Source organism: Podarcis filfolensis, assembly GCF_964270895.1.
Source record: "Podarcis filfolensis genome assembly, chromosome: 7".
Taxonomy (NCBI): Eukaryota; Metazoa; Chordata; class Lepidosauria; order Squamata; family Lacertidae; genus Podarcis; species Podarcis filfolensis.
This window is the reverse complement of record NC_139603.1, coordinates 87374075-87389695: the sequence shown is the minus strand read 5'-3', so window position 1 is coordinate 87389695 and position 15621 is coordinate 87374075. Positions and strand designations below refer to the sequence as shown.

Genomic DNA, 15621 nt, shown 5'->3' with positions numbered 1-15621 from the left:
CGTGGGGCTACCTTTGAAGGTGGCCCGGAAACTACAACTAATCCAGAATGTGGCAGCTAGACTGGTGACTGCGAGTGGCCGCTGAGACCATGTAACACCGGTCTTGAAAGACCTACCTTGGCTTCCAGTACGTTCCCGAGCACAATTCAAGTGTTGGTGCTGACCTTTAAAGCCCTAAACGGCCTCGGTCTAGTATCCCTGAAGGAGCATCTCCACCCCCATCGTTCAGCCCAGACACTGATGTCCAGCGCCGAGAGCCTTCTGGCGGTTTAGCGGAAGTTAAAGGTCTTGATAGGCACCCTATGATTTGTAATTGACCGATACCATTTATGAAACCACACGCTTGTTAAACTGTAATAAATAAACAGAAGTTTATGTTCCAATTTAACTCTGACTGGACTCAGTATTGTACCAGGTAGGGCCTGGGTGGTGGCAGCAAGAAATAAAGTGGTGGCACAGGGATCAATAGATGGTGAAACGTCCGGGGACCCTGTGTGATTGCCACACCGCCCCCCTCTTTTCCTGAAGCTTCCCAGGAAGAGGAGAACAGTATAAATTTAGAACAGTGGTTTGCAGAAGGTCACAGTTTAGAGGCTGTAGAGGGGAGAAGCTGGGGAATATTGGAAGAGGAACAGCAGGAAGAAGACACACCGGGGGAGAGACAGCTGACAGACTCAGTTTATTTGGAAAGCATTACTGACACCCCCCTCCCAGGACCAGGCGTGCATTGAGAGTAGTAGAACAAATAGTATCAGACTAGGACCTGGGAGACCACGGCAGTGGCATTGCGTGGGTTGCCAGAGCTCGGGGCTGCACAGAGGGGGTGGGAGGGAAATGGACAGAGTATGCATGCACATTCACACCCAACTGCATCTGTGTCACCCAGGAGACTGCAGTCACAGAGACAGGAGAAGAAGAGTTGTTGTGTTGTCTGGAGCGGTCACTTCCTGGTTCACATGGAAGCACCGTTTTCAACGGAGCTCAACGATGGAAGCACACGGCTGTATTGCGGCAGTACTGGGTGTCGAAATTTTGCGCCCCCTAACAATTTTCCACCGGGGGCAACTGCCCCATGCTACACCACTGGACCAGAGTTCAAGTTCTCACTCACTGGGTGACCTTGGGCCAGTCACTGCATCCCTCAGTCTCACCTACCTCACAGGGCTGTTGTGGAGCTGAAAGGATGAGGGGCAGAACTGTGTAAACCACCTTACGCCCCTTGGAGGAGAAGGTGTGTGTGTGGGGGGGTGTTGAATGCAATAAATAAAATAAATCATTTTTAATTGCTCCCGTTGCCCTGTTTTCAGTTTTTCTGAGCCAGCTTCCATCTGCCTGCCCCACTTCTCTTTCCACACTCTCTGCAACCCGTCTATTTCCCTCCAGCTTTTCTCTGTCAATCTGCCATCTGCCTTTCTCTTCCCTTCCTGGTACTTCCGGCTCCTCCATCCATCTCCATTTCTGTCTCCCTCACCTTCCTTTTATTAGAAGCGCTGGAGGAACAGTTGCCATGGTATCAGCCAGATATTCCCCAGGAAACCCAAAAGGAAAGCCCTCTTCCATTTGCGGTCTCTCCCCCTTTGAGAGACAAAAGCAGCATGCGAGAGAAAGGGGTTGGAATGGCGCCAAAACTGGTAGAGGAAGGAGGATGGGCAAAAGTGAAAGAATTGAGGATTCCTAAATTATCCCTAACAGGTGGTCATCGGACCTCTGTTTAAAAACCTCCAATGAAGGAGAACCCACAACCTCTTGAGGGAGTCCACTGTTGAACAGCTCTTACTGTCAGAAAGTTATTCCTAATATATAGTTGGAATCTCCTTTCTTGTAATAGGAATCTATTGGTTCTGGGTTTACCCTCGGGGAGCAGCAGAAAACAAGCCTGCTCCTTCTGTCATGTGACACAGCCGCTTCCGCCCTGCAGAGGAGGTGGTGTTGTGGGCGATTGAGGGAATCCCCGGCCGTGTCACCCCCTGGCCAGCCAATCGGCTGGCTCTGGGGGCATGGCCTGCCCTATTTAACGCAGGCATGGCCGGGGATCTCCCTCTTTTGCCGCCTCCAGCTGTTCCTGTTTCCCACCCTCCAGCCCTATAAGGTTTTCGTTCCTTGACCTTACTATGGACCTTGGTTGGTCGCCGTTGAGGGGCCTGGTAGGAATTTTTCCCACTTGGCAAATTGGCACCAGCCACTTGGTTTTCGCCTACCTCGTAGCAAATCGTCACAACTTTCTTGGTATTGGCGGTTAGGCATTGGTATTGTTCTGTAGATGGACGAGGGGAGGTAGTGCCATCACCTGCCCCACATATTGAAGGGTAGTCCGGTAAAGGATTCCAGGGGGTGTGGCCCTGTCCGAAGCCTATGGAGGTGAGGGCCTAAGGCACGCCCCCTATCCGTGACCCCAGGGGAGTTGATGTGCATCAGCAGAACTCCCCCTACTGGTGGTTAACCCTTCCCAGACTTCAAGAAGACGGGCTGGAGTCAGTATAGTTGGTTAGGACCAATGCCTAAGCCAATACCGCTCATCACCTGTAACCAATAAAGTTGTGGCCTTATTTAGCCCATTACCCTGAAATAATTGTGTCACATGTCTTTATTTCAACTGGAGGGAGATGGGAACTCGCCACGCAACCCTTTCAGTGCGGGAAGATGGCCATCATATTACCTCTCCGTCTTCTTTCTGAGATGGTCCTCAAGAAGAGATAGCAAATCTCAGTTGAGTTGGGACACAGGCAGTGGAGTCATCAATTTAAATGCTATGTCAACTGTGAATGGATTTGACCGCTCTTAGGGAAGTCACTCACTATAAACCTCAGTTTTCCCTGCCTGTGCAATGGGCGCAACATTAGCCAGCATCACACAGTTAAGGTAAGCAGAGGCTCAACTGTATGTTTCAGGGTTTGCACCCATTTCAGGATTTGAAGGCTCTCATTTGGACCAATCTATTTTCAATCCAGTTTTTCTTTCACACCTGTTCTTACACCAGTCTCTGAAACCTGTTTTATTTTGAAATCTGCATTAGGAGTCACAGATATGTATGTGGTTCAAAGCACCACTCAACCATGAAGCCCACTGGGTGACCTTTAATGAGTCACTTACTCTCAGTTCAACCTACTTCACAGGGTTGCTGTGAGTATAAAATGTGGTTAAGGATAACCTTGAGCTCCATGGAGGAGTTTTCTATGTGCAATTAACAAATATGCACATTGATGCAAAAGACTGAATCAGCTCATGTCATACTGGAATTCACAAACACTGGATTCCTGAAGCTCCCTGGTCTCAGACAAGAGTCCACAGTTGACTTGTTAGAAAAGAACATAAGGTTTTCTTTTCTTGGAGGTTTCTGAGCATAATAATAATAATAATAATAATAATAATAATAATTTATTATTTGTACACCCCCCTCATCTGGCTGGGTTTCCCCAGCCACTCTGGGCGGCTTCCAACAAAGATTAAAAAGACATTAAAATGTCACACATTAAAAACTTCCCTGAACAGGGCTGCCTTCAAATGCCTTCTAAATGTCAGGTAGTTTTTTATCTCTTTGACATCTGGTGGGAGGGCATTCCATAGGGCGGGTGCCACCACCGAGAAGGCCCTCTGCCTAGTTCCCTGTAGCTTTGCTTCTCACAATGAGGGAACTGCCAGAAGGCCCTCAGCGCTGGACATCAGCGTCCAGGCAGAACGATGGGGGGTGGAGATGCTCCTTCAGAGGCTGTTTAGGGCTTTAAAGATCAGCACCAACACTTTGAATTGTGCTTGGAAACGTACTCGGAGCCAATGTAGGTCTTTCAGGACCAGTGTTATGTGGTCTCAGCGGTCGCTCCCAGTCACCAGGTCAGCTGCCGCATTCTGGATCAGTTGTAGTTTCTGGGTCACCTTCAAAGGTAGCCCCACCGTAGAGCGCATTGCAGTAATGCAAGTGGGAGATAACTAGAGCATGCACCACTCTGGCAAGGCAGTCCGTGGGCAGGTAGGGTCTCAGCCTGCTTACCAGGTGGAGCTGATAATCAGCTGTCCTGGATAGACATCTGTCATGGATGCTTTAACTGAGATTCCTGCATTGAAGGGGATTAGACTGGATGATCCTTGGGATCCCTCTACAATTCTATGATTCTAAGCGCCTGCTGTATCAAGCCAATGGCCCATCTAGTCCAACATCCTGTTCTCATGGTGAACAACCAGATGCCCCAAATCAGGATTCAAGCTCAAGAGCCCTCTCTCCCTCCTGTGGTTTCTAACAACTTGTATTCAGAAGTATTGCTGCCTCCAAAGTGATCTGTCCAGCAACCACTGAGGTGCACATCTGGAATAAATCCCTATGGCATTTTAAAACTGGGTGAATTGATCCATTTCACTAGGTGTGTTCACCTGATCTATTTTGCTGCCCCTTTAAGGAGTCTCAATTCTGTAACACGAAGGGGTTTAGCCGAGTCAGCTAATGTTCCTGGGACTCTTGAGAGTCCCATGGACTGCAAGAAGATCAAACCGATCCTTTCTGAAGGAAATCAGCCCTGAGTGCTCACTGGAAGGACAGATCCTGAAGCTGAGGCTCCAAGACTTTGGCCACCTCATGAGAAGAGAAGGCTCCCTGGAAAAGACCCTGATGTTGGGAAAGATGGAGGGCACAAGGAGAAGGGGACAACAGAGGACGAGATGGCTGGACAGTGTTCTCAAAGCTACCAGCATGAGTTTGACCAAACTGCGGGAGGCAGTGGAAGACAGGAGTGCCTGGCGTGCTCTGGTCCATGGGGTCACGAAGAGTCGGACACGACTAAATGACTAAACAACAACAAAAGTAATGGCACAAATGCAGAATTCATAACTGAGCTCCTAAGCTGTGTTGGGTGTTCTTCCTTCCACAAAATTAGCAGCACGTGGAGATAGAATGGGACCGTTCACACCCAGCCTGGTCCTAGGGTGTCTATGAGACATTAGGAGCATATTTGCAGCAGAGGGGAAGCATGCTGAATGCACATAAGCTAGAAATCTGTCCACTCAGGGTTCCAGATTATAGGGGCCCGTGCGCTGCTCTGGTTAGTCAGAAGCAGCTTAGTCATGCTGGCCACATGACCCGGAAGCTGTCTGCGGACAAACACTAGCCAATCTGAAAGCTGGCGGTTCGAATCCCCGTGATGGGGTGAGCTCCCGTTGCTCAGTCCCTGCTCCTGCCAACCTAGCAGTTTGAAAGCACGTCAAAGTGCAAGTAGATAAATAGGTACCACTCTGCCGGGAAGGTAAATGGCGTTTCTGAGCGCTGCTCTGGTTGTCCAGAAGCGGCTTAGTCATGCTGGCCACATGACCCAGAAGCTGTACACCGGCTCCCTTGGCCAATAAAGCGAGCTGAGCGCCGCAACCCCAGAGTCAGCCATGACTGGACCTAATGGTCAGGGGTCCCTTTACCTTTGACTGGGTTTCCTTCTGCAGATTTGGGTTTGTAGCCGGTGTGGGATGTGATGTCTCTCCCTGTCTTCTCTCCCTCCGATGTTAATTCATCACTCTCTTCACATGCGAACTGTGTATTCGGGGAAGGGCTTTAACTCGGTTGAAGAGCACCTGCTTGGCATTCAGAATGTTCCAGGTTCAATTCCTGGCATAGGAACCCACCTCTGACCCACCACATAGTCCACCTCCCTCTCAAAAGCCCCAGGGAATAAAAATCACATTTTCAGAGACCCCTACAAAACAAAAACAAAAACACAGAGAGAGGGACCTGGAATTCAGTTAAACTCTACAGAATAATCCTTCACTCCAACACCCCTTCCCCAAATCAGATGTTGCATGCCTAAGAGTCTATCGCAAAGGGCACAACCTGTATCGAAAATTCGCAAAGCAGAAATTGCCAGGTTCAGTTCCCTAGCAAACCTAGGCCACCTGTCACCCCACAACCAGACCACCCTAGATAAAAGAGACTCTGTGCTCCTCCAGGGGCACCTGAAAGACCCAATGCAAATTCAGCTGTGTGGTTATTTTTGATCGACTGATTCCATCCAGAACAGAGGCTAAGCAAATCGTGCATTTTGGGGAGTGGGTAGGAGGGAGGGGGTGTCCTGGTAAGTACTCACCAAGTTACATAACCCTCCAACCTTGCTTAGTAAGTTCCAGGGAGCAGCCCCCCAATCCTAAAAATGTATCATCACCACCCTGTCATCCCAGCCCGGCATCTGAATGACGGGCTGGAGTTCCGGAGGGGAAGCACACACACACTCTGCCTCAATCTCCTTTTCCAGAAAGGGAATCTCTTTATCTCCTGGTTATATAAACCCCCGGTGTCCTTTTATGGTTCGGCTTCCTGCTTCATCAACGAGTGTGAGCTTCATCTGCGTCTGTGGGCTGCACCGTGTGATTAAGCTACTGATTCAAGCTTAGTAACTGGAAAGCTTTGCGATGGGTGGACTTAATTGGTTGGAAACCCTGAAAGGGTAGGACTCCCCTCCCCCCGGTTTTAACCTGCAGCATATTGACAGCTCTCCCCCCTCCAACCCCCCCCCATATATGGTTACGATTGCATAACAGAAAACGGCTGGAGGAAAAATTCCCACCTCCCATTTGGAAAATAAAACCATGTCCCTTTCCACTTTGCCCAGCCATTGACCCCTTAGCCTCTAATAATGAGGGGTTGCACAGGTGTGGGTGAGTGTGTCATGTGTGGGGGCAGGTGGGTGAGCAACTCACAGCTGGCCAGCAGAGCGTATGTGACACAGGGAGCTTTTAAGCCATCTCCCTCGTGTCATGGGGTCTTTCGGGGTCTGAGGACCTTTGCAAAAAGGGCCTTTCTGGATAAAGGGTCGGGAGATGAATAAGACCTTTTCTTTTGGGGCGGAGTGGAGAGGGGGAGAAAGGGGGAGCTGAGGGGTGATGAGAAAAAGGTAGGAATTACTCATCCATCCATCCAACTGTCTCCAGAACCTTTAAAGTGATTCTCGCCTCAAGTCTGGGGGTGTGTGGAAGGGGGTGGGAGAAGCTAAAGGGAGCCGGGGAGGGCGAGGGAGAGAGAGATGCTTGCCAGGAGCTGTGTTTTCCACTGAATCTTTCTCCTCCAATCAGCAGCAAGATGCCGATGAGCACAGAGGCTTGGCTACACCCACATAGGGAGGTGTGTGGTGTATAAGTATAGGGATCCGTCTGAGCTAGTGGCACATCACAGAGAGAAAGCAAATAGCTCTCTGTTTTCCAGCTAAGCAGAGGAGAGAGAGAGATTCAGACACTTGTTAGTGTGAAGTTCTAGGAAGACTCAAAAGCAAGGAAGCAGCAGCAGGAACGACACAGGCAACAGCGGAGAGCATCACCGCTTGCTGGGGAAGTTCTCAACAGCTCAGCTCGGGGATTAAGGATTCCTGGGAGACGGAGGAAGGACCAGACACTGAAGAGAACTTTTTTTGTCCTCGACTTTGGCTGTAGCACAAGGGCAGTTGGACGGCAAGACTTCCCAGGGTGATTTTCTTGATTTGGTTGTGTTTGTAATTTGCAGGGGAAACAGGGAGTCCATTTCTGGACTGGGTGGTTGCGACTTTTGGAGAGAGTCTGTCAAAGGGGCGAAAGCTTGATTACCCACAGCTAGGAAACATGCAGTTGGACAACATCAACCAGGTGAACCTCCACTCTTTCCAGGGCCACCGCGGCGTGGCCAATAACAACAAGCCCAATGTGATCCTCCAGATAGGGAAGTGCAGGGCGGAGATGCTAGACCACGTCAGGAGGACCCACCGGCACCTCCTGACCGAGGTGTCAAAGCAGGTGGAGCGGGAGCTGAAAGGCCTGCAGAAGTCGGTGGGGAAACTTGAGAACAACCTTGAGGACCATGTCCCTTCGGCTGCTGAGAACCAGAGGTGGAAGAAGTCCATCAAGGCCTGCCTGTCTAGATGCCAGGAGACCATTGCTCACTTGGAGAGGTGGGTCAAGAGAGAGATGAATGTCTGGAAGGAAGTGTTCTTCCGCCTGGAGAAGTGGGCTGACCGGCTCGAGTCTGGTGGGGCAAAGTACTGCCATGGAGACAACCACAGGCAGACTGTCTCAGTAGGGGTGGGAGGCCCAGAGATCAGGCCCAGTGAAGGGGAGATTTATGATTATGCCCTAGACATGAGCCAGATGTATGCCCTGACACCTCCTCCTACTGGGGATGTCCCTATCGTGCCTCAGTCCCATGATTCCTACCAGTGGGTCTCTGTCTCAGAAGATACTCCACCTTCCCCAGTGGAGACCCAGATTTTTGAGGACCCCAGGGAGTTCCTGACTCACTTGGAGGACTATCTGAAGCAGGTGGGTGGCACTGAGGAGTACTGGCTTTCTCAGATTGAGAACCACATGAACGGGCCGGCCAAAAAGTGGTGGGAGTACAAGCAGGACTCCGTCAAGAATTGGCTGGAGTTCAAGAAGGAGTTCCTTCAGTATAGCGAGGGCACCCTGACCAGGGATGCCATTAAGAGAGAGCTGGATCTCCCTCAGAAGGATGGAGAGCCCCTAGATCAGTTCCTCTGGCGCAAAAGGGACCTGTACCAGACCCTCTACGTTGATGCTGAGGAGGAGGAGGTCATCCAGTACGTGGTAGGGACCCTCCAGCCCAAACTCAAACGCTTCCTCAGCCACCCTTACCCCAAAACTTTAGAACAACTGATTCAGAGGGGCAAGGAAGTTGAGGTCAACTTTGACAACTCTGAGGAGCCCAGTCCCCAGAGGACCCCTGAGTTAAGGGACTCGTTGGAAAGCCTCCCTCCCTCCACCACTGCCAGCCCAATTGCTAGTGATGGAACTCAACCCGAGGTTTCCGTCCCGACCACAGTGATATGAACAGAGTAGTGTGAAACAGGTATGACAAAGAAGGGGGTTGGTGGATTATTTAGGAAGGCAGTTTCCTTTCATCTGAGAACTTCAGCCATGGTGGGTCTGAAGATACACTCAGCCTAATGACCGGTAGGAGGAAAATCTAATTTTCTTCAAGATCAACCATGCTGAGAGCGTGGCTAGCCTGAATCACTCAAGATGGTTCAAGCTGGATAATGGATGGCTCTTTTGAGGATTTCTTTTTAAAAAGCCATTGCAAGGACTGGACTATGTCAGAAAGACAAACCAGCCTCTTCGTCGTGGCAGAGGCAGCCACACCTCCTGGGGCACAGCTTCCCAGGGAATTTCATCGGGCGTGACAGAAGGATTTCTTTCTCGCTCACATCAGTCCTTTCCTTCAAGGTGCTTTTCCTTCCAGACATTCTCCTCCCCGCTTCTGGGAACCATCAGTGGACTTTCACTAACTCTCTTGAAAGCTATTGGTTTCCCCTCTTTCTCCTGCTTCTTCCAACTTTTCAGCTGAGCTCCAAACAGATTGGGGAAGGGAACTTTTAGCAAGTTTGGGGAGGTCCTGAAGGACTTCAGCAGGAATTTCAGCCATCAAATTAACCCATTCCCTGCTCTCACCCAACTCTCATGTTTCCATCTCCAAGTGGACCTCTGGATTCTCTTTGGCTTTGACTTGGGCACTCAGGTCTTTCAGCTCCAGAAGGATCATCGGCCACACATTCAAGAGTGGCCATGAACCTGATGCTTTGCTCCTCTACATTCTAGATTTTGGGAAGATAGGGCTTTGCAAGGGTGAGATTTTGGGAAGATAGGGCTTTGCATCAAGATCCTAAAGAGAAAGAACAAAAAGCACTCTAAAGTTGTACAGGGGTTAGTTTCCTATTTATTTAAAAAAAAATAGTTGTATACAAACACAACTTGAATTAAGAAGTCATGCCACCTTAATCTCTACACCAAGAAGATAGAGATGGCACATCCATTGAACACCTTTGAGAATTTTTTTTAAATAATGAAAGTTAAACGGCTTTCCCCAATGCTGAGAAGCAAAAGACAGGCAACTTTGAGAAACTTTGGTAGTTGGAGAGAGGGAAAAAACGAAACATGAAGCATGAAGTCTCTGCTACAGAAAGTCTGCGCCCTCTACAGTCATAGAACTGAAGGAAGGAACCAGCTGTAGCCTTTTAGAATGGCTTGCTAGTCCATATGTCTAGAAGAAGGCAGAACTCGCACAGAGACCTGCTCCTGGTTCCACTGATGCAAGAGAAGCAGTGAAGAGCAAGATATCACCCCAACCGTTCTGAGAGCCTTCAGGGTGCGACTTCTTCCCACAGGCTACAGGTAAGATACAAATCTCCCCAGCTCATTGACTTTATGCCAGTAGGGTTGACAAATATAGCCTTCAAACTTAGAGAAACAAAGTTCAGCTGTATCAAAGTCAGATATGGGTGGGTAGGGATAATTAGGGAAGTGGAAAGATGCCATTTCCAAATGGGACTTATGAACTGTGGTCCATGTCAATTTGCAGAAGAGATGCTTAAATCTAGGACTGATGTTGCTAGGAGAAAGCAAATATCTTTAGAGAGGATGTATGGACTTGGGTTAGTGAAATCTCTCTCCCGCCCCCCCAGCCATCAGCAGGAGTAGTCAACATGGTGCCCTCTAGATGTTGCTGGACTTGATGGGGTTGATGGGAGTTGTAGTCCAATAACATCTGGAGGGCACCTTGTTGGATGCCCCTGTTTTACAAGACAGAGTTAGAAGAAACCCCAGCAGTTGCCTAACCTAATCTCCCTATCCGTATTCTTGAGAGTTGACTTATCACTCTGCCTTTCATGTTCTGGATAGGGGAAGCCTCTCTCTCTTTTAGCACCCTATCAGCTTCCAAGTATGATTCCTCCCGCACCCTTCCCCAGGATCATTTGAGTGGTTTGCAGAAAGCAAAAAGAGTCAGTTCTTCCAGTTTCTGAAAGAGCCAAAAGCAAAATAGGGAGCATTCATTCCTAGAGAACAGGCAGATCTCCAGCTGCCATGCATAAGCGTATGCCCAGCTATGGACAGTCTGCTGTCAGAGTGATGCTCATTCAGACAAAGAATTGCTGCTGGAGCTCACAGAGGGAAGGAGAACAATAGCTAATGCAAAGGTACATTGTGTTGCTGAAGCTGATCTGGCTCACAGCTCATGTTCCGCTTTCTGTTGGTTTTTTTTTGCAGTGACTCATTCAAAAGCGGTTGGGAGTGAAGCACTTCTTGAATTGCATGTGGAGCAGAGATGGAGGCAGAAGGGCGGCTTAGAAAGTCCCATCATGCAGTCGGGCTGGATGGACGTCAGATTCCGAAAAGCTCCTGCAGCTCCTGTTCGGAGATCACTTGGAGAAGGTAAATAGCTGTCTGCAATCACGGCTTAATTCTAGTCCAACCCCAGCAGACGCCAACTTCTGAATGCCCATTATACCTATTAATCCCTAATGAGTCCTCCCCACTCAAAGGATACATTTAGTTTCCTGTGTTCTGAAACGCTGCTTTGCAACTATGACGTTGCAAATCCCCCTTTGTTTGGCGATTGTTCAGCACTCTGTTTCCATAGTGGCCAAAGAGATGGCCATGGGAAGTTCACAAGCAGAACCTGAGTGCAGCAGCTTCTCAACCACCTGCCATTCCCAGAAGCTGTTATTTCAAAGTCTACTTCCTCTGACAGCCCAAACCCCTGTAGATCTTCTCTCCATTTTCCTAACTCACCATCTAACCTTCACATCCCTTTGTTGCAGGAAGTTGTTGTCCTTCTGAAGATAGACAGAGTCAGCTCCTTGATTGCTTGAGTCATCACTCCCATGTTGGCAAGCAGCTGGCACCTATGAAAGTGCATCTCAGAAAGATCAACATCTGGAAGAAAATGCCAACCGTGCCAACGTGCCAGAAAAGATGCTTCAGCTACGAGGGCAGAGAAAAGGCACATCTATACATGATGCAACCAGCAAAGGGGGAAAATGTGTTCCAGGGACCACGCTCATTGCTGAAACTGCAAAGACTCAAAGTGAGAACTATAGCAATATGATTTATGGGACTGGGGGCATGAAGGGTGGCTGAAGGTCTGAAGAACTTGAATGCAAGACCTCACTAAGGAAGGGGATACTGTAACTGGGGTGTTGCTTATTGATTGTAACTGTGGGTGACAATGAGGGTTTTGTGGGGCAGGGCAGGGAGGTAAGGTAAAAATTCATTTCCTGTTCAGATTATCTAAGAGCTCAGTCTACTATATCCTGAGAACTCTACTGGCCAAAGAGAACTCCACTGTCCATGGAGCTTGGGCAGTCAAAGCTGAAGATTTTTTGAACACTTTTATGTTCAGAAAAGCACATTGGAATCAAATATGTTTGGCTGAATGGCCAGGTGGGTGCAGTAGCCTTAGGACAGCTGGCAATCAGGTACGAGATGAATGGGCATGTCCAGCATCTCACACAGGCCAGAAGAACCACAAAGAAGTCCATTTCTTTGGCTGCTCGGCTGCTCCCCTTTTTCTTTCTTTCTTGAGCTAACTAGGAAGCGAAGACATGCACACCATTGTATGCAGTGTGCATTGAACCAAAACTTTTTTTGATGTTCAAAGAAGTTTCACTTCATATTCCACCTGTCAAACAGGTTGGGTTGGAGATGGTTTTGGATTTTGTTTCTTCTTTCTTCCAAAACTACTTGGCCTACAGCTCTTGTGTAGGTTCTGGCTGTCTATAAATGTATGTCAATGTGCCAAATCATCTCATATTGCCATATTCTGATATCTTCCAGCTCACAGCTAAGAAGGCGCTAAACACCTTCAGCTGTCTAAAGAAGACTATTCAGGGACAGGACAATTACATTTAAAAAAAAAAAAAGTGAATGCTATCCTGAAGAAGATGGTGGACTTTCAGAGAGTCCTAAATATCATTTTCTTCTATCTCCTGACCAGCACCCCACTAACTCTTCAGGCATTAATTGAAATGACACCTATGTGACATTATAGTTCTGGGGTTCTTTAGGGAGTGGACCAATAAGATCGCTGTCCTTTTCACTCCACCAATGGCTTCTAACCAATGGGAGCTTGCTAATTCACCATCAAGTTCTCATTGAGAGATTTGATTGTGTTCCTCTTGCGAGGGAGAGTCGGGGGCAGGGTTATGTGTGCGAAATATGTATGTAGAACCAAAAGCTAATCTTGTTCATTGTGTTCCATTATTCCAAAAAAGCTGTTTTCTATTTCTGGTTTTATTTTCACTATTGAGCATTCATCAGTTCGCTGTGGGTTGCACAGAAGGTGAACTTACTGATGCATTATGAATTGTGTCGATAAATGGGCTTGGGGATTCAATATTCAACGTATGCCCAAACCACTTGACTCTCTTCTGATTGTACGAGGCCACTTATTCCTTATGGTATCACTTTGGTGGTGAAACATAAGAGGCTGTGTCAGCCCCTGCTTTTGATAGAAATGAATAAAAATAAAACAAAGACAGCGTTCTTCAGCTGCAAAGCAATTGTAGCAAAGTCTGTTCATAGCAAGAAAATGTTTGGTTCTTCTTTTTTTGTAGATTTCTATAATAAAACATTGTGATAACTGACTAAAACAACCCCAGTCTTGACTCTCATTCATCCTTGCCCGCCCACCCACACAATTGCTGTTGAAAGCTTGGGATTATAAGGGCACAGGTTGCAAGCTTTAGACCAGCTTGCTTTTCCTGTATCTGAAGAAGTGTGCATGCACACAAAAGCTCATACCAGTAGCAAACTTAGTTGGTCTCTAAGGTGCTACTGGAAGGATTTTTTTTATTTTGTTCTGACTACGGCAGACCAACACGGCTACCTACCTGTAACTCTTCCTGTGCAGTTTAGCTTGGGCTTACAGCAAAGGCATACCTAGGGGCAGTGAATCTGGACCCAGGTGGGGGTGCAGGCATGAAGGCAAGGGCAAAAATCACTTGTCAGGCTATGAATAAGTGCATGACTTATATGTGTGCAGTGCTGCAGCAATGCTGTCATGGCGAGATCAAATGTGAGAGAAGCTTTCTACCCTTCCTGTCCACCTTGTCCTCCCTCTGGATGCTTCGAGTCCTAGCTTGTAGTAATTTCTAATGTGGCTATTGCAGTAAAGTGATTTATTCTCTAGGAGGTGCTGCCCTTGTCAAGAGCACAAGGGGCTCTAGGCTACTGGCTCGCTTTGCTCATGCAGTCAGCAGAAGGTTCAATTCTTGGCAGTGTGTCCAGTTTTTAAAAAATCAGGTAGCAACAGGTGATGGGGAAGATTCATTCTCTGCCTGACACTGGGGAAACCACTGCCAGTCGAAGCAGATTGGAGTGAGGAACCTTTTCTTGAGATTAAGGGTTGCATTGCTTTCTGGGCAACTTCCTGAGCTGTGAGGGGGTCACAGGCAAAAGTGGATGGAGCAATGAACATATTTCCTTTGTAGACACACACACAAACCTCTCTGTATTCTCCATCCAGACACACAAACAACACTATCAGAGCTCAGGGACACAACCCAGCTAGCCAAAACTGCACTAGGAGGGTGTGAAGGTAGCTCACGGGCTCCCTCAATCTTCTTAAGAAGATGGCGCCTCTAATTTGTAGTGCAGTGGTGGACTACACTGCAGAGCTGACTTGGGGGCGTGGAAAGAAGTACCCAAGTACCCTATTCTTGTGGAGTGGTTGACTAGATGGCTTGACTTTGTATCTGGGTATTATGATCCTATTAACAACTCTTGCTACAATTGACCACCAGGACAGAGAAGAGAAAGCCCATATCTCTGCAGTAGATAGTTAAACTATGGAACTCACTCCCACAGGGGGGAGCGAACATTGCCATCTTGGATGGCTTTGAGAGACGTTTGGACAAATTTGTGGAGGAATAAGGCGAGTGGCACTGTGGGTTAAACCACAGAGTCTAGGACTTGCCGATCAGAAGGTTGGTAGTTTGAATCCCCACGATGGGGTGAGCTCCCGTTGCTCGGTCCCTGCTCCTGCCAACCTAGCAGTTCGAAAGCACGTCAAAGTGCAAGTAGATAAATAGGTACTGCTCCAGTGGGAAGGTAAACGGTGTTTCCGTGAGCTGCTCTGGTTCGCCAGAACTTAGTCATGCTGGCCACATGACCCGGAAGCTGTACGCCGGCTCCCTCGGCCAATAAAGCGAGATGAGCGCCGCAACCCCAGAGTCGGTAATGACTGGACCTAGTGGTCAGGGGTCCCTTTACCTTTACCTAAGGGTATTGATGGTTACTAGCCATGATGGCTCCTAGCCATGATACCTCCATGGTTGAAAGCAGAAATACTTATGAATACCAGTTGCTGGAAACTACAGGAGATGAGATTGCTTTTGTGCTCAGGTCCAGCTTCACAACTTCCCACTGGCATTTGTTTGACCATTGTGAGAGCAGGATGGTGACTAGATGGACCACTGATGTGGTCAAGCAGGGTTTTTCTTATGCTCAGTGGGCACATGTTATCAATTCTTATTCCTCCTGGGACTCCTGAGCTTTACTCGAGTTCTTTAACAGATGGCATTTGAACTTAAGGCCTGATCTGTGAACATATGGAACTGCCTTATGCCAAATTAGAACTTTGCTTTATCTAACCCTGTACTGTTTGGGGGGACGGGGGGCAGGTGTGGGGGACTCCCTGGTCCTGAATGGGGTAACTCTGCCCCGAAGGATGAGGTATGCAGCTTGGGAGTTGTTTTGGACTCACAGCTGTCCATGGAGGCACAGGCCAATTCTGTGTCCAGGGCAGCTATCTACCAGCTCCACCTGGTATGCAGGATGAGACCCTCCCTGCCCACAGACTGTCTCGCCAGAGTGGTGCATGCTCTGGTTATCTCC

General features: G+C 48.4%; 1 protein-coding gene and 1 long non-coding RNA gene across 2 annotated transcripts in view; both read left to right on the top strand.

The window, feature by feature from the left end:
* ARC (activity regulated cytoskeleton associated protein) overlaps positions 1–9570 on the top strand; it is a 393423-nt gene extending 383853 nt beyond the window's left edge. The window contains exon 2 of the mRNA XM_083622178.1: positions 7177–9570. Coding sequence (XP_083478304.1) covers positions 7558–8778 — 1221 coding nt within the window. The 5' untranslated portion in view covers positions 7177–7557 and the 3' untranslated portion in view covers positions 8779–9570. The remainder of the gene's footprint in view (positions 1–7176) is intronic.
* Positions 9571–9606: 36 nt separating this feature from the next.
* Positions 9607–13365, top strand: LOC310766283. Its single transcript, XR_014550011.1, has 3 exons — positions 9607–10119; positions 10993–11157; positions 11547–13365. It is a non-coding gene; the product is annotated as an uncharacterized lncRNA (long non-coding RNA).
* The last annotated feature ends 2256 nt before the right edge of the window (positions 13366–15621 follow it).